Below are 21,078 nucleotides of genomic sequence, written 5' to 3' on the forward strand. Positions count from 1 at the left end.
GGGAAAAGGGCTGGAAATTGGGGATATTGTGGAAGAATTGGGGACGAATTGAGGACGAATTAGCATTTTGAGCAGGGATGTACATTTTTCGTGCGGTTGTGGCGATTCCCCAGGGTGGAAGCGGTGTTGCTGAGGACGGTGTTTGGCATCTGGCAAAGGCCGTCGGGAAGTGGTTTGGGCGGCGAGCGGAAAGGCGCAGTACAGCGGCGCCGCTCAGAGGCGGCGCATTTTCCTAGGCAAAAAAAAAACCCTAGTTCCATATCTGAGTAATTTTGGGGATTTTTGTCTTAATTCCTTGAAAAAAAGTTTAGATTCGAGACGTCTATGAATGATTTTCGTTCCAAGATCTGTTGAGATTGCTGATTCGGAGATTGAATGCTGAAATTGTTGATTCGAAGGAATTGTTATATTTTGATTGTAGATTGAATTAATTCGGATAATATATTTGTTGTATTTTGATTGTTGATTTAGAGGAATATGATGTATTTTGATGGTAGATTGAGTTGTTGTATTTTGGTGTTGTACAACAATTTGATTGATTTGTTAATTATTTTTTTAATGTTCTTAAATTCACAACCAAATTTATGAATTCACAGCTTAATGTTTTTGAATTCACGACCACATCTATAAATTCACAACTTAATATTCTTGAATTCACAACCAGATCTATTAATTCACAACTAAAACTCGAATTCACAATCAAATAAATTCTAGTTTTAGTTGTGAATTCAAACTTTAAAAACTCAAATTCACAACTAGTTGAATTCTCAACCAAAATAAATTTTGGTTGTGAATTGAATTCTGGTATAATTTGTGAATTCACTAAAACTCGAATTCACAATTAAAATTAATTCTAATTTTAGTTGTGAATTCAAACTTTAAAAACTCAAATTCACAACTAAAATAAATTGTGGTTGTGAATTAAATTCTGGTTGTGAATTCACAGCCAAAAAATTCTGATTGTGAATTAAATTTTAGGGTTTAGGGTTTAGGGTTTAGGGTTCACAACTAGGGTTTACGGTTTTAGTTCAGTTGTGAATTTACTGTTTCAGTTCAGTTGTGAATTTACTGTTTCAGTGCAGTTGTGAATTCACAATCGTAATAATTGACAACTAGGGTTTAGGTTTAGGGTTTCAGTTCAGTTCAGTTGTGAATTTACTGTTTCAGTTCAGTAGTGAATTCACAATTGTAATAATTCACAACTAGGGTTTAGTGTTCCAGTTCAGTTCAGTTGTGAATTCACAATCGTAATAATTCACAACTAGGGTTTAGGTTTAGGGTTTAGGGTTTAGAGTTTAGGGTTTCAGTTCAGTTCTGTTGTGAATTTACTGATTAAATTCATTTGTGAATTTATTGTTTCAGTTCAGTTGTGAATTCACAACTAGGGTTTAGGTTTAGGGTTTCAGTTCAGTTGTGAATTTACTGCTTCAGTTCAGTTGTGAATTCACAATTTTAATAATTCACAACTAGTGTTTAGGTTTAGGGTTTAGTGTTTCAGTTCAGTTCAATTGTGAATTTACTGTTTCAGTTCAGTTGTGAATTCACAATTGTAATAATTCACAACTAGGGTTTAGTGTTTCAGTTCAATTCAGTTGTGAATTCACAATCGTAATAATTCACAACTAGGGCTGTTTAGGTTTAAGGTTTAGGGTTTAGGGTTTCAGTTCAGTTGAGAATTCAAAACCAAAAAAATCTAGTTGTGAATTAAATTTTGATTGTGAATTCGACTGGTTGTGAATTCACAAACAAAAAATTCTGATTGTGAATTCGATTGGTTGTGAATTCACAATTCACAACCAAAAATTTTTGGTTGTGAATTCACACTGGTTGTGAATTGCGGGATTTTTTAAAGGGGTGATGTAAAGTGGACATTTTTTTTAATTTTTAATGTGAAGGGTATTTTGGTAACAGTGGCCATTTTTTAAGTTTTTCTATCTTAGTGGACAATTTTTAATTTTACAATATGAAAGTAGCCATTTTAAAAATCCGCTCTAATTAGTTTATTTGTAAGAATATTTGTAAGAATGGCAATTGCAACTTTTATTTTATTAAAGCATATTTTATTTAATTAAAACATATTTCATTTAATTAAAGCATACTTAAAGTATATTTTATTTGAATATAATAAAAAAATTAAAAAATTGAATCACGGTTCGAACCGGAACCGGCGGTTCGAAACCGAAATTGGAATTGCCGGTTCACGGTTCGGAACCGAAACCGTGAAGGTTGAATATCGGTTCTGGTTTTCGTGTTCGGAATCGTGGAAACGGCTGTTCCGGTTCGGTTCGAACAGGGAACCGGATCGTGGCCACCTCTACTAACAATATTTCTAGTTGTGTAACACTATTTTTAGTTGTAAATTCAAACATTAAAACTCAAATTCACGACTACTTGAATTCACAACCTGGTTGTGAATTCGACTGGGTGTGAAATGCGCAGAATTTTTAAAGGGCAATTTTTAAATTTTTATATGTAAGGGTAAAATGGTAAGTGTGGCTATTTTTTAAAATTTTTTATCTTAATGGATAATTTTTAAATTTATTATTTCAAGGTGGCTATTTTCAATATTCAATCTTATTATTAACATGCAATTAATTAATTAAATATTACTGCCGGTTCTTAAAGAAAAAAAAAAAGAAAGAAAAAAAAAGAGTAACTAGATGATTTCCATCTCTCCTTTAACTTTTTCTTTTTGAGGGGATCCATCGCTTCATTATTATTATTTTTTTTTTGTTTTTTTAGGGGATCGCTTCTTTAATTTAATGCCATTGTATTCAACTTGTCATCGACAAAGGATTTGAATGAAAAAAAGAAGAGATAAAAGTGACTTATTTTGAATGACCAATTTATGAAAAGGATGTAAACCAACCCCCTAAATAATCTTGTTTATTAAATAATTAATAAAAAATGACACTTGGCATTTTGTTATTAAAAAAAATATAATAATAATAATTAATAGAAAATGAAAATATATTTGATTGGAGCTAGTGGATCATTGATAAAGTATAAAAATTATAAAATTATAAATTGTGTATGTGGAAGAAAGAGAAATAATTTTTCTATTAGGCTGCGTTTACTTTGATGGATAACAAAAATTTATGTCTTAAAATGTCTCTTTTTTACCTTGAGCTCTTCCATCTAATTCTGAGGTAATACTATACCTTTTAATATATATTAAATAGTTTTTATATTTACTTTTATATAATTATTCATCGCACCTTCAAATACAAAATTCTTGCTCCGCCCCACCTTTGGGTACGTAGTTGGGGCATCTGCTCCTACTTTGAGGGCATCACTCTGATTTGAGGTATTATCCCAATTATATATACTAGTTTCTTCCGTCAACAAAAAATAGTCTTAGAAAGGGACTATACTAGTTTTAATAAAAATGGTTGAATATATTGTGAGTGAAAAAGAGGTCCTATTTAAAAAGTAATGTTAATAATTATAATTCATTCATGTATTATGAGTGGAGAAAGGGGCAAGAGATATGATAAAAAGTATTCAAAAATAAAAAGGGACCAATTTTTGTGAACGTCTCAAAATGACAAACATGAATTATTTTTTGAGGACGGAAGGAGATCAAGTATATATATATAGACCTCATGCATACAAACCTAAACATAAAACAAACCCCACCCAAAATTTATGAGAGATAAATAAAATGTCATCATCTTCAAATTTCTTCCAATCGCCACAACTACCCCAAGGCTTCAAAGAGTTCCTCTCCACTCTACGTAGAGAAAAAGGATTTGCAAAAAACCCTCTCTACCTCTATCAAGGTTTCTGGTACTTTGACGTCCTTCTAGAAGGTGCAATTTCAAGCCAAGAACATTTCCAAGCGGAGGACTCCGACGTCTTCGTCGCCTCCACCGTACCCCCAAATGCGGCACCACATGGCTGAAGGCGATCGCCTTCGCCCTATTGAACCGGAGGCAGCACCCTTGCATGATCCGACCAACGTCCGGGTAATTCTTTTTTAATTACTCCCTCCGCCCATAAAAAATATCATGTGGTTTGGAGGTCATTCACGAATTTTAATAAATGGTTGGTACTTGAGAGATGCGTATAAAAATAAAATGAAGAAATTAGCTCAAAAAAATTGATATGTTAGGTAATTAATAAATGAGATGAGGTTTTTTTTTTTTTTGTAAATATTAAGTGTTATATTTAGGTTTTATTTTATATTTTTTCATTTTTAAAATTCTAGCTCCGTCCCTGACCTTGATGGCTCCGGAGGCGGAGACCACCCTCTCTTCTCCAGCCACCCTCACGACCTGGTGCCCTACCTCGAGATGGGCCTCTACGGCAGCAGCAAAGTCCTCGACATTGCCTCGTTCCCCTCGCCACGCCTCCTCGCCACGCACGTGCCGTATTCCTCCCTGCCGGAGTCGTTGAGAAGCGGCTCCAAGTGCAAGATCTTGTACGTGGCGAGAGACCCGAAGGACGCCTTGGTGTCGACGTGGCACTTCTCAGCCAGGCTGGGGGTGCTGGACTCGACGATGGAGGAGGCGTTCGAGCAATTCTGCGAAGGGTTGAGCGTTTATGGGCCCTTTTGGGATCATGTTCTTGGATATTGGAAGCAGAGCTTGGAAAACCCTAAGAGGGTTTTGTTCCGAAAGTATGAGGATATGAAGGCGAGGCCGGCCGTGGAGCTGCGCCGCGTGGCGGAGTTCCTCGGCTGCCCCTTCTCCGCCGAGGAGGAGGAAGCTGGGGAGGTTGATCGGATCGTGGAACTGTGTAGCTTTGAAGGTCTCAGAGGTTTAGAAGTGAACAAGAAAGGGAAGCTAAAGGTGACTCGTGTGGATAATAGTGCTTTCTTTCGTCGAGGAGAGGTGGGGGATTGGAAAAATCATTTATCGCCGGAGATGGCGAAGAGGATTGATCGGATTGTTGAAGAGAAGTTTTCTGGGTTGGGATTATTCCTATGAATATATAATTCTCCATTACATTTCTGGTTTAAACCACGAATCATGCACATCAATCCCAATTTCAATCTCAGAAAAAAAAAAAAAAGAAGAGATCGAGAAAGTAAGTGGGGATAGGGGGAGTATTAAGACTAGTCACAACCGTGACTTTCATTGAAGGTCACGCATATAGGACAAATCAAGTGGTAAAAAAAAATAAATGGAAAGTCATGGAAATTCCTCAACCCAGCATGTCAGCCGACCCCCAAGTCACCCTTCTCTCTCTTCATCAAGTGTTGCCACATGTCAAAGTTTAATTGGTGTAGTAAATATTATGATAAATAAAATTTAATAATCATTTTTCTGTATAAAAAATATATAAAAATTATATTAAAATTTTTATTATTTTTTGCTCTATAAATAGAACCCAATTTCAACATATTTTCACACACAACCCAAATCTCTCTCTTTCTTCATTTCACATTTCGTTGAATTTTTTCCTCACAAATTTGTTTCCATTTTAAGTTATGGATCCAAATCATCCCAATTATTTTTATCCAAATTCTCAAAATGATCAAAATTCCCAAGATTATCCTACCCCTCAAGATTCTGCAAATTTTTCATCTTATCCGACTCCTCATTTTTTTTCAAATTTCGAAAATCCACCAAATTCTCAATTTTATCAATCTCAATTTTCTCCAAATCTATGCCAGATTCCTACATCTCAAAGAATTTCCACATCTGAAAATGTCTCTCGTAATTTGTTTATGGGTGTTCAACGCCCAAACAAAAATCAGAAAGGGGCAAAAAATATAGCTTGGTGTGTGAAAGAAGATGTAGCCCTTATGTCATCTTGGATCTATGCTAGCGAAGATAGCGTTCGAGGAAAAAATCAAAAGGGGGAATCTCTTTGGTCACGTGTTCATAAATTGTATCACAACACTCAAGCAGAAAATCCGAATGAGCTCAACGAACGAAACATTGAATCCATGAAAGGTCGCTGGAAACGTCTTAACGAAAATGTAAACAAATGGGTTGCTGCTTGCAGGGAAGCAAACACTCGAAGAAGGAGTGGGATGAGCGACAACGATGTTGAGAAAGAAGCTCATTCTATTTACGAAGCAGGTGGAAGCAAGTTTCTAGACTTGGTTGTATTTAATGAAGTTATGAGTAAACATCCCAAGTGGAATGTTCATGATACCACCCCTGTTTTTCGCCGTCAAAGTGAAGATGTTGATGACCAACAAAGTGGTGGCAGTTCGAAAAGATCAAAGACTTCGGAAGATGGGGGATTTTCTATCCCTTCTAATCCAGAAACTCCAACATCTGAACAGTCAACTGCAACTCGTCCCATTGGAAGAGATAAGGCAAAAAGGAAAGGAAAAGGTAAGGTCTCACAATCTGAATCTACTCATGAATCTGCTGTTGCTGCAGAAATTCGTGCAATGAGACTCACTAGAGATGCCGAAGCTGAGTTAATAAAAACTCGAATCGATCTAGAGCGAGAGAAGTTGCAAAGAAACGCAATGAAGATGAAAGAAAAAATGTTGCTTCAATTGTTGTCGAAAGAGCACTTATCTCCAGAAGACGAAGAGATGAAACGTCAACTAATTAAAATTGTGTTTGGAGAGTGAATGTATTTTAATCATGTGCTTTCTATGTAATTTTAGTTTATGTACTTTTTATTTGTGTGCTTTTAGTTTGTTTGCTTTCTATTTGTGTGATTTTAGTCAAGTGGAATTGTGTTATGTACTTGTTTTATGTTTAATTAATGAAGAAGTGTATTTCATCTAAAGTTGAATAGCATTGGATCCGTTTAGCTTTCCAAAACATTTAGTCAATTCTGACAAAGCATTTGTCCAATTCACATGCATTTGTCCAATTCACATGCATACTGACACTACACTATTTGTCCATTTGTTTAATAAATAAATATTTAATTTTAATTTATATTTTATTTTAGATATTAAGATAATTTAAAAATAAAGTGAAAAGAAAAAATATGTAGGTTGGGTTGGTGTCACCATTGGGAGTAAAAATTATGTTAGGTTGTGGGTTGTGTAGGTGGATGAGAGAGAAATGAATATTTTATTAAAAAGTGGAGTAAGGTTGGGTTGGGTGAGTGTCACGACTGTGGGTAGTCTAAAGTTATTTGTATCATAAATCTGAACGGCATCATGATTAGCACTTGAGACCCACTATATCAAATTTGATGTTTCACTTTTATTTTCATATATATATTTTTTTTTCCCTTTCATCTTGTTTTTCTTGAATTTTAATAATTCTATATGCTTCAGTTTAATTTGCAATTATTAATCATTCAATTAGGATATATAATTATTTTTTATTGTTTAATTTTATTTTAAGGATTATTGCTATTTAAATACACCAATCCTTTTTTCAATTTTTAATTTTAACATACACTCTGAATTTTTTATTAATTAAAATACATAAATTTTAATACTTACTCAATTTTTTGACACCGATCCATATTTCTTCTAAATTGAATTTGAGGTGACATATGCGAAAGATGATAAGAACTCATCGGCGATACTTCAATACGACGTTGTACTGAAGCACCTGTCGAGTCCTAATTATCTTTCAGATATGTCATCTCTGATTCAATTCAGAGGAAATTGGGGCCTGTGTTATAAATCGAGTAAGTAGTAGTATTAAAATTCATGTATTTTAACAAAAATTAAAAGTTCATGCTAAAATTTAAAATTGGAAGAAAGTTAGTGTAATTAAACAATAATAATTCTTATTTTAATTAGTTAATTAATACTCCTTTCGTCCCACCGAAAGTGGTGCGTATTCCTTTTTGGGCTGTCCCACCGAAAGCGGTGCATTTCCTTTTTTGGTAATAATTTTACACTAGAAACAATGTGGCCCCACACATATTTACACACATTTACACTACAATTTTATTCTCCTTAAATCCCGTGCCCAAAAGAAGTGCGCCACTTTGACCAGCACGGAGGGAGTAATTCATTATTAGGGTTTATAAATTCAAAATTAGATTTTTTTTTTTAACATAATTTTTTTAAAATAAAAGTTAAGTATATTTTTTTAATAGGATATAAACATACCAGATCCCATCTGCACATTTAATGAGTTCTAACAGTCATACTTCCATGTTCATCCCACATGCATCGCCATGCATGTGGTTATCAGTTCAACTTGGATTAGGCTACTATTTTAGTTAGTCGTGACAAATTTACAGAAAAAGAAAAAGAAGTGAAGTTTGTATATCAAGAGAAAAGATTTTATGGCTGAAGCACTGGCGGCGGCGGAGTCGGGGGAGCTCAAGCACACCCAATATTTTATTTATATATTTTAACCTTAAAATTCATAGTATTTAAAAAGAAAAGGTTGTAGAACCATTCTAGCCAAAAAAATTGAACTTTCAACTCCATTCATGCCATCTTTTTACTAGTATAAAAATTAAAAAATTACTTTTATTTTTATTTTTTTGTATATGTGCTTCTTTTGCAAAATAGAAAGGTGAGAATCATTAGTGAAAATAAATTATTATTTTCTCATCGTCGAACACAAATCATTCTTGTTTACTACCGACAGTCGTTCAACCTATTTCATGACCGTCTTCGTCTCGAATTCTTCCGTTTGAATTCGTGGTATAAGGGATGACAATGGGATGAATCTGGATCAGATCTTTCTAGGTCAAAATCAAGATACAAATTCAAATTTTTTAACTTAAGTCTGGATCTGATCCAGATCTAAAAGATCTACAAAGTTTCGGGTCTATATACTCCCTCCGTCCCACTAATAAAGACACAGGTCTTTTGGGCACGGAGATTAAGGAGAGGTAGTTTAGTGGTTAAAGTGTTGGGGACCACCTCTATTAGTTTAGTTGATTAGTTTTAGTTTAGTGTATTTGTATATTTCTATTTAATGTTTTATTTGAATTTTAAATTTTGTAATTTTATAAATTTCAAAAAATTTAATTAATTTAATTGTCCAGAATTTTTAACAAAATGAAAATTGACTTTTATTCGTCCAGTTTTTTTTAATCGTTTTTTTTAATCCAATTTTTGTTAATCATTTTTTGTATCCAATTCTGAAAATAGAATATGGATTCAAGTCCAAATTAATGAAACACAATAAAAAAGGCGTCTGCTCCAAATTTAAAATGAAAACAAATGCTCCAATTCTTTAATAAAGGCGCCAACATCAAAATTTCATTTCTAACTCAAGTTTCCCACCAAAATTTGACAACCAACCTTATAAAACTGGCTGCTCGTACCAGTTTCAAAACATACACACAATTTCTGTGTTAGAAACTCCACAGCCAAAAAAAGAAAAGAAAAGATGGGAAGAAGGAAGGATTTATCAAGCCAAGAAAGGCAAGCCATGGCCTTCTTTCTTCTTCAAAACTTTACAGATGGGAAGCTCCGACATGGGACTATCACTGCTGCCATGGCGAAGTGGGGGTGTTGTCGAAGCTCCGTCGCGCGTTTATGGCAGGCTGCAAAAAAGGAGCACGCACAAGGTCAGTTAGTCTCCGTTCAAAGCAAAAAAATCAACAAATGTAGAAGAAAAAGAGTGCAAATAGATTTAGAACTCATAGCTAGTCTAGAGTTGCACAAAAGGGGAACCATTCGAAGACTTGCAACAGGTATAAATTGCTCGAAAAGTACAGTGGGTAGATGGATCTCTAAGGGGCTGATCAGAGCTCATTCAAGTGCTATCCGACCCGATTTGACGGCCCCCAACAAGTTATTGAGGCTACGGTTCTCTCTTGAACAGATTGTGTATGATAGGATATGCAATGTCCTAAAGTTCAAGAATATGCACAATGTAGTGCATATTGATGAGAAGTGGTTCTACATCACCAAAGCAAACCACAAATTTTACTTAACTCCAGAGGAAACTGATCCACATCGCACATGCAAGAGTAAGAAGTTTATAAAAAAAGTTATGTTCAGTTGTGCAGTGGCCAGGCCTCTATTCAATGAAGATGGGAGTGTGTTATTTGATGGCAAGATAGGGATTTTCCCTTTCACTGAGATGGTACCAGCCAAAAGAACAAGCAAGAACAGGCTGGCTGGAACAATGGAGGAGAAGCCAATCCAGTCCATCACTAAAGGAGTGATGAAGGACTGCTATATCTCCAAGGCAAGATATCTTAATTGAAGTTTATTCCAATTTGTAGTGTATTGCATTCAAATGTATGCAAATGAGCATTAATTTCAGTTTGTTATGCAAGATTTATTAATTTCAGTTTATCATGCCTTTTTAAATACAGTTAATTCCAGCAATTATGGCCAAATGGCCCCAATTTGCAAGCAAAACTATATATATACAGCAAGACAATGCGAGGCCACATATATTGGACAATGATCCAGATTGGAGAGCTGCGGCAACAGCCAATGGCTTTGATATCCATATTGTACAACAACCTCCAAATAGCCCAGACACCAACATCAATGACTTGGGTTGGTTTAGGGCTATTCAAAGCTTGCAAGTACAGTCAGTTGCCACAAATGAGCATGAGCTAGTAAAAGCAGTTGAAAAATCATTTGAGGAGCTAAGTCCTCATACTTTAAACTCTGTTTTCTTGAGCTTACAGGGATGTTTAACTGAAATTATGAAAATAAGAGGGCAGAATTGTTACAAGCTTCCACACATGAAGAAAGGAGTTCTTGCAAGACAAGGTGCACTTCCAATGGCTTTAGAAGTGCCAAAAGAGCTTGTGGAAGAGTGCATTGGCTATTTGTTTGAAAAAGGAGTGGTGGAAGGCATAGACCAACTGAAAATGCAGTTGGGATTAGACCCCTCTCCATTTGAAGCAATGGAGGCAGCCTTCAATCATTTGAATATGATTGAGGATGCCTCCATTTAGTTAAAAATATGGTAGATATTTTTGTCAAAGCTTGAGAGCCTAATTTTTTGTAAAGCTCAAAGCATAGTTTTTTGTAAAGCTCATAGTATAGGCTTTTGTAAAGAACAGGGGGTAGTCTTTTGTAAAGCTCAGGGCATAGTTTTTGTAAAGCTCAAAGCATAGTAAGGACATTTTATTAGAAAGATCAGTTTTTATTAGAAAGATCATGACAAACAAGAGGGACACACCCCTCATACCAAACACAATTAGTCACAAGAAAGAACCAGGGCACACACCATATTCAATCAAACACAATTAGTCACAAGAAAGAACCATGGCAGCAACCAATCAACAAAATGTAGGGGACACAGCCCACAATCTCATTTTTTGACATTTAATCATAGATTTTTAGCATTATAGGGAAAATCAAACAAATGAGCATCAAGTTCATCATCTCAGCATTCAGCCCATCTACCACAACAGCACAGAGGGTCACACCCCTCATACCAACAGGACATAGAGGAACACAGAGGAATGAGAGCACAGAGGGCCACACCCCTCATACCAACAAGACATAGACGATCACAAATATCGGGACAATAAGAAAGATCTCACCCTTTTAAAGCAGGATACATGGTCTCCACCATCCTTAGCAACAAAGGGGAGCACCGTCGCCACCAGTCGCCGCCAACAGCCTCTTCCCGCTCGCGCACGACGTCGTCCCAGCTTTCCGTGCATAGGAGAGAGTCTAGCTCCGACACCTGCGCCTTCATCGCGGTAGAGGGGCGGCGATAGATGGGCCGCCGGATCGGACTCCTCGGAACCCTCGAATCCTCCATGAAAGCACCGCCGGTGGACTCCTCAGAACCGTCGAATCCGCCGCTCCCCTCATAGACAAAACCAGACGGCGGCGACGGCAACGGAGGTATGAGCTTAAAGAATTCTTCGTCCTCCGAATCGGGGACGAATTCGGAGTTCAAATATGCCGACCAACCCATATTATCGGCCATAAACGCGTATGGAGGTTGAGGACGACAGAATTTAGGATTTCAGAGGAGGGCGACGCGGATGGAGGTTGAGGACGGCAGAATCTAGGGTTTCGGAGGAGGGCGGCGCGGATGGAGGTTCAGGACGGCAGAATCTAGGGTTTCGGAGGAGGGCGGCGCAGATGAAGGATGAGGGCGGCGGTATCTTAGGGTTTCAGAGCGTGAGAGAGGCGGAGAGGCCGAGAGTTCGATCGAGAGAGAGAGAGGCGGAGAGGCCGAGAGAGTGAGAATGAAGGTAGGGTTTTTTTTTTCTTCTTATTTATACTACTTGAATTAAGGTGCAATTAGTAGTGTTAATTAACCCCTAATTCTTTCCTTATTTGGAGTGTGTCTTTATTATTGGGACATCCCAATAAGGAAAGTGTGTCTTCAATAGTGGGACGGAGGGAGTATTTTTTTATCTAAAATAAATCCTAAATAAAATAAAATTCATTATGACATCATAATAATTGTTTAAAATTTATACAATCATTCAAAAATAGGTTTATTACACTATAATTCATTAAAAACATTACAATAACCCGAAAAGCCATAATAATATTATGAAAATACAAACTCATCAAAGTGTAAATCAATACGACACATTCAAGTTCAACAACATATACCATTGGGTTCTATTGTGTGTAAGGTCTATATCCAAAAATTGGATGTGAATCAACTGATGTGGATCATATCCAAGATCTACACCTTCTAATATTAAATATTTTTTACATATATTTAATTATTTATCGTGCCCTTCCTCCATGAGTCCTAATCATCTTTCATATATGCCATATTTGATTCAATTCAGAGGAAATTGGGGTCTGTGTTAAAAATCAAGTAAGTATTAAAATTAATATATTTTAATAAAAAATTAAAAGTTTATGTTAAAATTTAAAATTGGAGGTATGTTTGTGTAATTAAACAATAATAATTCTTAGTTTAATTATTAGGGTTTATAAATTTAAAATTAGATTTTTTTTATTTTTTATTAACTTAATTTTTTAAAAAATAAAAGTTAAATACTCCCTTCGTCCCACGAATCTTGACACGTTTGGTTTCGGCACAAGAATTAAGGAGTTGTATATTAGTGTTTTAAGTGTGTACTCCCTCTGTCCACGAAATGAGTATCCATTTGTGGACGGCACGAGTTTTAAGAAATGTATGGAGTGTAGTGTAAATAGTTTAAGGGTCCCACTTTTTGAGTGTATTAATTAAAGAGATGTGTGGGGTACACTTGCCAAAAAAGGAAATGGGTACTCATTTCGTGGACGGACGAAAAAGGAAATATGGGTACTCATTTCGTGGACGGAGGGAGTAATTAATAAAGTATATATAAAAGTGATAAAGTAGGAGAGCGAATGTAATAAAAGTAAAGTAGGAGATAGAAGGTCATAATAAAGTAATAAAGTAGGAGAGAGAAGGTACTCCCTCCGTTTTTTATTAAGTGTCTCCAGCCGTAAAAATACACATATCAATAAAATAAGATATTTTACATTTGTAACCTTAGTTATATTTATACAAGTATTAAATAAGGATAAAATAGGAAAAATATCATAAATACACTCCCAAATTTTGAAATGGGACACTTATTGAGAAACAAAAAAATAAGCTAAATGAGACACTTATAAAAAAACGGAGTGAGTAATAATTATTACCCAAAATGAAAACGTGTCAAGATTCGTGGGACGGAGGGAGTATATTTTTAATAGGATAGACATACAAAAAATTATAATATACAAGATCCGCACATTTAAATGAGTGCTAATACAAAGTCATAATTCCATGTTCATCCCACATGCATCGCCATGTGGTTATCACTTCAGCTTGGATTTAGGCTATTATTTTAGTCAGTCGTGACAAATTTACGAAAAAAGAAAAAGAAGTGAAGTTTTTGTGTATCAAGAGAAAATATTTTAAAGTCACGTACACAACCAAAAATGCTACTCCCTGGACGTGATATCGTTTCCACAGTTGCCATTTCGGTCCGTCCGTGATATCGTTTCCACTTCCATTTATAGAAGTAGGGTCCACAAACTTCTACTCACAATAATAATGGGACCCAAACTCCACTCATTACATATCCACTATTATCCATCACTTTTCTTAAAACCGCGCCGTCCACAATGTGGAAACGATATCGTGGACGGAAGGAGTAAAAAGTTCGTGTATTTTGAAGCACGTACTGGCGGCGCGCGGCAGAGTCGGGCGAGCTCAAGCACATCCAATATATATATATATATATATATATATATATATATATAGGGTGCGGTTATAATGAGAACCACAATTATCGTGAGAACATAAGAACCAATAAAATTACTGCATCTGCTATACAAATTAATGCATCCGCTATTAAATTTAATGCATCTGAAAAAAATAATTTTTTTGCTCCCTTCAGGATTCGAACCCAGCACCTGCATCCATCCACCAAGATGATGCATCCACCGTAGATCTTGATGATCGAATGACTTAAAATGGTTCTCCGTTCTTATTTTATTAGTGGTTCTTATTTGAACCTCTCCCTATATATATATATATATATATATATATATATATATATATATATATATTGTTTTTAACCTTAAAATTCATATTTAAAAAGAAAAGGTTGTAGAACAATTCTAGAAAAAAAAAAAAAAAAAACTTCAACTCCATTCATGCCATTTTTTTACTAGTATAAAAATTAAACAAAATACTTTTATTTTATTTTTTATTTGTACTTCTTTTGCAAAATAGAAAGGTGAGAATCTTTAGTGAAAATAAATTATTATTTTCTCATCGTCGAACACAAATCATTCTTATTACCTACCGACTATCGTTCAACCTATTTCATGTATGTCTGTCTTAATTTGTCTCGAATTCTTCCGTTTGAATTCAAGTGTAAGGGATGACAATAGATTGAATCTAGATCAGATTTTTCTAGGTCAAAATCAAGATATAAATTCAAATTTTTTAATTTAGGTCTGGATCTAATTCAGATCTTGAAGATCTACATGGCCTCAGATCCAGATTCATATTTATATTATTTCTTTTGAAAATAAAGTTTAAATAAAAAAAATCATTATGACATCATAATAATTGTTTAAAATTTATACAGTCATTCAAAAATAACTTTATTACACTACAATTCATTAAAAAGCATTACAATAATCCAAAAAAGTCATAATAATATCATCAAAATACAAAATCATCCAAAACTAATACGAAACATATATTTCAAGTTCAACAATATGTGCTTGTCAAGGTTGAAATAAGGCTGTGAAACAAGGGAATAAAGATTTTTTTACTATGAAAAATTAATGCTACGGTTATAACGTAAAAATAAATAAAAATAAAAATAAAATAATATTTCCATCTGTCCCATTAGTAATGTCCCAGTAAGTATATTAAGACGTCCCACTAGTAAAGTCTCATACCTTTTTTAATAAAAGATTAACTATTTAAAATATTACTAATGATGGGTCAAACTCATTTTATACACTAATTATACTTTTTCTTAATTTTCGTATTAAAAAATAATGAGACATTACTAATGAGGTGGATGAGTATAAATTAAATGGATCTTTAGACCGGATTTGAATCTCAAAAATATGAGCTAGTCTTAGCCAGCCAAAGATCCTTTGGGTCCTATAGTGTAAGATCTCTATATCCAAAAATTGGATCTGAATCAACTGATCTGAACCATATATCCAAGATCTACCCCTTCTAATATTAAATTTTTTTACATATATTTTAATATAATTATATATCGCACCCAAATATAAAATCCTAACCTCATGTGATATCTTTTTCTGACTCAACTTACCCCAATTATATATATAGACGTCATGCATACAAACCTAAACACCACATAAACCCCACCCAAATCTACGCAATACACAAAAATGTCAGCATCTTCAAATTTCTTCCGATCTCCACAACTATCTCAAGACTTCAAAGAGTTCCTCTCCACTCTCCCCAGAGAAAAAGGAAAAGACTCTCTCTACCGCTATCATTATCAAGGTTTCTGGTACTTGGACCTCCTTCTAGAAGCTCTAATCTCATGCCAACAACATTTTCAAGCGGAGGATTCCGACGTCTTCGTCACCTCCACTCCCAAATGCGGCACCACGTGGCTGAAGGCCATCGCCTTCGCCCTACTTAACCGGAGGCGGCACCCTGCCACCTCCGGAGACCACCCACTCATCTCCAGCAACCCTCACGACCTCGTGCCCTTCCTCGAGATGGGCCTCTACGGCACCAGCAAAGCCCTCGACATCGCCTCGTTCCCCTCCCCGCGCCTCCTCGCCACCCACGTGCCGTATTCCTCTCTCCCGGAGTCGATCAGGAGCAGCGGCTCCAAGTGCAAGATCATGTACGTGGCGAGGGACATGAAGGACGCATTGGTGTCGGAGTGGCACTTCTTGGCGAGGGCGGGGGTGTCGGACTTGACGATGGCGAAGGCGGTCGAGGAATTTTGCGAGGGATTGAACATCTATGGGCCGTTTTGGGATCATGTTCTTGGATATTGGAAGGAGAGCTTGGAAAACCCTGATAGGGTTTTGTTCCTCAAGTACGAGGATATGAAGGCGAGGCCGGCCGCGGAGGTGCGCCGCGTGGCGGAGTTCCTCGGCTGCGCCTTCTCAGCGGAGGAGGAGGAAGCTGGGGAGGTTGATCGGATCTTGGAACTGTGTAGCTTTGAAGGTCTGAGAGGTTTGGAAGTGAACAAGAAGGGGAAGGTAGTGGCGACTCGTGTGGATAAGAGTGCTTTCTTTCGTCGAGGAGAGGTGGGGGATTGGAAGAATCATTTATCGCCGGAGATGGGGAAGAAGCTTGATCGGATTATTGAAGAGAAGTTTTATGGGTCGGGATTATTTTTTTAAGGATGTGTTTGCTTTGATTCTGTATACCACCTCTTAATATAAGTCTTTTTTTTTTTTGAGGGAATCTTAATATAAGTCTTAATTATACCATTTAGCAATTTATTAGTAAAGTAAACTACTGTAATTTCAACTTAATATCGTAAAGAATTTGGAAGGCGAGAAATGATAAGATTTTCAAAAACTCAATGCCGATTGCCGAGAATATATATTATGGAGAGTATTAAATTCTGCTCTTGAAAATGATTGAAATCACACTATCCATCATCTTTATGTGTTTCTGTACGCCGACAGATCTTTTGTTCTTCTTTTCTTTCTCTACTCGTATGTTAGTGTTAGTGGTATCTACTATGATCTGTCATCAATTTGAGTACTTTCGGTATTTTTTATTTTGAATGAGAATTTCATATTAACTTTAAAAAAAAGAAAAGAAAAGCCAAACTATAATTAAGAAAGCTAAAAACTAACTATTGCTCTTGATCTTGATCAAAGTTAGGGATGTCAATCGGGCCAACCCACTCAGTTTCGGGCCAATCTATTCGGTTTCGGGTTATTTTCGGTTCGGGCTAGTCGGTTTTTTTATATTTCGGGCTAAAATTTTTCGCCCTAACCCTAACCCACTCGGTATCGGGCTAGCCCGTTCGGGCCCACAAATTTATGATTTTTTTATATGTATAATTTTTTTTATATGGATAATCATATTATTGTAATAAAAATATGTCGTGCTTTTTAAATCAAAACATTTCACTTTATTTTAGATACAAAAATTAATGTAAATTTACATAATATCTAATTTTAACTTTGTTTCCGATAAAAGTTGTATATAGATATAACATAAATTACTATCTTTCTTTGACTTTTATATCATAAATATTTATTATTAATCGTTAGAAAAAATCAAAACATATTATACAAGCATCAAAATGTTATTATCAAATTAAAAAGTAAAGTATTAAAGTTTAGAAATCAATTATTAAGAAAGTGTTCGGTTAATCGGGCCAACCCACTCGATTTTCGGGCCAATCTTATTGGGCTCGGGCTATTTTCGGTTCGGGCCATTCAGGCTATTTTTTTTTTCGGGCTAAAAATTTTCAGCCCTAACCCACTTTTTTTTATCGGTCGGTTTCGGGCTTTTTTGACATCCCTAATCAAAGTTATACCTTCCTCTACCCCTAAAAATTGTGAGGTAATAGCTAGAGATGACATGGGTTTTAGAAAAAAATTAAGAGATTTATGTTTTAAGTAGAGGTTGGGTCCCACATTGTAAATAGTGAAGACATGGGGATAAGGTTTTCTATTAGTTTAAATTTGTGGGGTTATTTCAAAACAAGGAAAGATCGGAATTTTTAGGGAGAAGATTTTTCCAAATGGTGCTTTCTAATTTTCTTTATAGTGTACTCGTATATTTATATTTTTCATTTAATAAAATAGAGAGATGAAGCATATATTGTCACATCTCATACGGAAAATTTAATTGCTAGCATCGGTCAAACGTAATATTTCACTACAAGAAACAACGGCTGCAACGACCGAAATTAACGACCGAAATTTTCGGTCTTTAAAAAGGCGGCCTTAACGACCGAAATTTAAATATTAACGACCGTTTTCTTTGATATTTTAAATCTTATTTTTTTTTATTTCCTACGACCGTTTCATTCGGTCGTTAATTTATAATGACCGTATCTACTACCATTTTGCGGTCGTTGGTTAATTTTTATCGAATTTTGATATAATTTTAATTTAACGACCGTTACAAACGGTCGTTAACTTAATTTCAGTTCTGATATTTTTAATTTTTCAGAAATATTTAACGACGTACCGTTTGTATAACGGTCGTTGTATTTTAATTAATTTAAATTTATTTAATATTTACGACCGAAATTCGGTCTTTATATTAGAACTAAAATAAATAAATAATTAATAATTATTTTTAACGACCGTTTTTCGGTCGTTGTATACCAAAATTTTTAATATTATAATTAAAATTTTGGTCCACACAGAGGGAGCTAGAGGTCAGGAGAGCGAGCGAGGAGGCTCAGAGCAGGGCTATACAGGAGATGCAAGCCCAGATCGCCCTCCTCATGCGAGGATATCGAGCACAGTCCCCCTCCGACGCCTCTGATGGGACCCACCCGAACCTCTGATTATATTTACTATCGTTTGTTAGATACTATACTTTGAATACTGAATTTCTAAACTTGTGGACATATTTTATGATTTGCTACTTTGTTATTTGATGTCTTTCTACTTTGCTCATCTTCATGATTTTGAATAATTTATAGATTGCTACAGCTACATAATTGAAAACAGGAATACAAATTCAAAACAAAAAAACGACCGAAATTAAACAACGACCGAAATAAAAAAAAACGGTCGTTACGAATTGACTGAAAAAACAGGAAAAACGACCTCTAACGACCGAAATTTCGGTCTTTAAACAACGACCGAGTTAAAAACGGTCGTTAATACTTTCAGAAGATCAACGACTGTTTTAATAACGGTCGTTGAACAACGACCGAAAATCGGGATCCAAAGACCGAACGCCGGTCGTTGATCAACGACCGTTAAACGGTCGTTGATGATCTCAGAAGATCAACGACCGCTATTAAACGGTCGTTGCTCAACGACCGCAATTCGGTCGTTAGGTTCAGAAATTAGTCGTCCCGGGAAGCTTGGCTACGGTTTTAAAGACCGAATAAACGGTCGTTATATTTAAATTTCGGTCGTTGAAATTCAACGACCGAAAAAAAACGGTCGTTGAAGGCCGCACGACGAACAAAACGGCGACCACAGTTTTCGGTCGTTGTTTCGGTCGTTAGGCCTTTAACGACCGTTTTTTCGAGTTTAACGACCGAATTTTCGGTCGTTAGAGCCGCGTTTTCTTGTAGTGTTTTATGATAATTAATTAAGTTTAGAAGCAAACAAAATATGTAAAGAGGATTTATGTTATGCTTTAAAAGTACTCATCCGTCCCACCATTTTAGTCCCCTCCCATTTTTCACACATATTAAGGAAATGCATTTAATTTTTATACTTTTATCTTCTATATACCCTTATTTATTATTTTCACACATCCTTTTCACATTTAAGTGAAGCATTAAATAAGGTTAATTTAGTAAAAATAATATTTTTATATAGTATTAATTTGAAAAGTGGACTATCTTTTTGGGACATTTCAAAATGGAATAAAGGACTAAAATGGTGGGACGGAGGGAGTATCATTTTATAGGGATATTTGCCGTAAAATATACGAACTTTCAACAAATTCTGATTTTTCCCATGACCTTTAAAATTTGAAAAAAAAAATACACAACTTTTTGATTTCTTCTAGTTTTTCCCACGAGTATGAAATACTCTCAAATAGAAGTTGATTTTAGGGCTTTTAATTTAGATTTTTTGATACTTAAGCGTGTACATCGACTTTATTATGACATCTTTATTATCCCTCACGCTAGTATCAAAAAATTTAAGTCAAAAGTTCTAAAATCGGCTTCTACTTTAGAGTATTTCATACCGTGGGAAAAATCAGAAAAAATTGAAAGACTGTGTATTTTTTTTAAAAAATTTTAAAGGTCATGGGAAAACCCAAAATTTGTTGAAAGTTCGTATATTTTACGACAAATATCCCCATTTTATATATTATAATAATCAATTTTGAAGGGTTCAAACTCATTTAGAATTCTAATTGCAGTGAGTTAGATAATAATAATAATAATAATAATAATAATAATAATAATAATAATAATAATAATAATAATAATAATAATAATAATAAATAAATTTTATAAAATAAGACTCTTTTATACTCCATATGATTTCCAACGTTCATCCTTACAAGTCACAATCAGGGCTGGACCTGATATTTCAGAGGTCCAACCCAGAAACAAAAAAATGGGTCCTTTAACACATGAAACATCAGTATTTTTAATGTAAAATAGAGATAGTGCATAATCGCCTTCTATATATATTTGTGTGGCTACATAACTTTAATCTATAAAGTGCACCAAATCAAAACAACAATGATCAAATATATATTTTGAATTCATTTAGATCTTTTAGTATTTTGAGAAGAAAAAAAAGTATCAATAATACCTTCAAGATTAATTATTTTAAATACCTTATCAATTAATGCATAAAATTATTTTGTTGAAGCTATAATAACTAGTGTACGTAGTTAATAATATCCTAATGCAATTAAAACGTTGAAAAACAATACAAAGTTTTAACATCTCAAGAATTTCACCAACTTTATTTTGATGACACTTGCAATTCAGAAAATAAATCTTCAATATCAATTACAAATAATATTTTTCTTTAATAATTTTAAGTTCAATAAATATTGTAAATTATAATTAATGAAACGTTTCTTAAAATTTAGAGCCCTTCAAATTTGAGGGCCACGTTAGTTTAACTTGAGGGGCGGTCTTGGGTATAATCGGGTA

General features: G+C 34.9%; 3 protein-coding genes and 1 pseudogene across 3 annotated transcripts; all 4 read left to right on the forward strand.

Moving 5' to 3' along the window:
- Window positions 1-3,633: 3,633 nt before the first annotated feature.
- On the forward strand, window positions 3,634-7,164 carry LOC131017583 (cytosolic sulfotransferase 5-like; annotated as a pseudogene).
- Window positions 5,675-6,541, forward strand: LOC131018325 (uncharacterized). Its single transcript, XM_057947048.1, has one exon. The coding sequence runs from the start codon at window positions 5,675-5,677 to the stop codon at window positions 6,539-6,541; it is 867 nt and encodes a 288-aa protein (XP_057803031.1).
- A 2,072-nt stretch (window positions 7,165-9,236) lies between the features above and the next one.
- On the forward strand, window positions 9,237-10,770 carry LOC131018326 (uncharacterized). Its single transcript, XM_057947050.1, has 2 exons — window positions 9,237-10,043; window positions 10,174-10,770. Exons 1-2 carry the CDS (start codon window positions 9,237-9,239, stop codon window positions 10,768-10,770), a joined length of 1,404 nt encoding a protein of 467 aa, XP_057803033.1.
- A 4,854-nt stretch (window positions 10,771-15,624) lies between these two features.
- LOC131017587 (cytosolic sulfotransferase 6-like) lies at window positions 15,625-16,700 on the forward strand. Its single transcript, XM_057946393.1, has one exon. The coding sequence runs from the start codon at window positions 15,662-15,664 to the stop codon at window positions 16,637-16,639; it is 978 nt and encodes a 325-aa protein (XP_057802376.1). The 5' UTR covers window positions 15,625-15,661; the 3' UTR covers window positions 16,640-16,700.
- Window positions 16,701-21,078: the final 4,378 nt, after the last annotated feature.

The sequence above is a fragment of the Salvia miltiorrhiza genome, chromosome 3, assembly GCF_028751815.1.
Source record: "Salvia miltiorrhiza cultivar Shanhuang (shh) chromosome 3, IMPLAD_Smil_shh, whole genome shotgun sequence".
In the NCBI taxonomy this organism is placed as follows: domain Eukaryota; kingdom Viridiplantae; phylum Streptophyta; class Magnoliopsida; order Lamiales; family Lamiaceae; genus Salvia; species Salvia miltiorrhiza.

What these genes read in the sequence shown, in the direction of transcription:
- LOC131017587 (XM_057946393.1), top strand. Translation starts at nt 15,662, where the DNA reads ATGTCAGCATCTTCAAATTTCTTCCGATCTCCACAACTATCTCAAGAC.
- LOC131018325 (XM_057947048.1), top strand. Translation starts at nt 5,675, where the DNA reads ATGGGTGTTCAACGCCCAAACAAAAATCAGAAAGGGGCAAAAAATATA.
- LOC131018326 (XM_057947050.1), top strand. Translation starts at nt 9,237, where the DNA reads ATGGGAAGAAGGAAGGATTTATCAAGCCAAGAAAGGCAAGCCATGGCC. An exon ending in AGGACTGCTATATCTCCAAG is followed by an intron (nt 10,044 to 10,173) that starts GCAAGATATCTT and finishes TTTTAAATACAG; the next exon opens with TTAATTCCAGCAATTATGGC.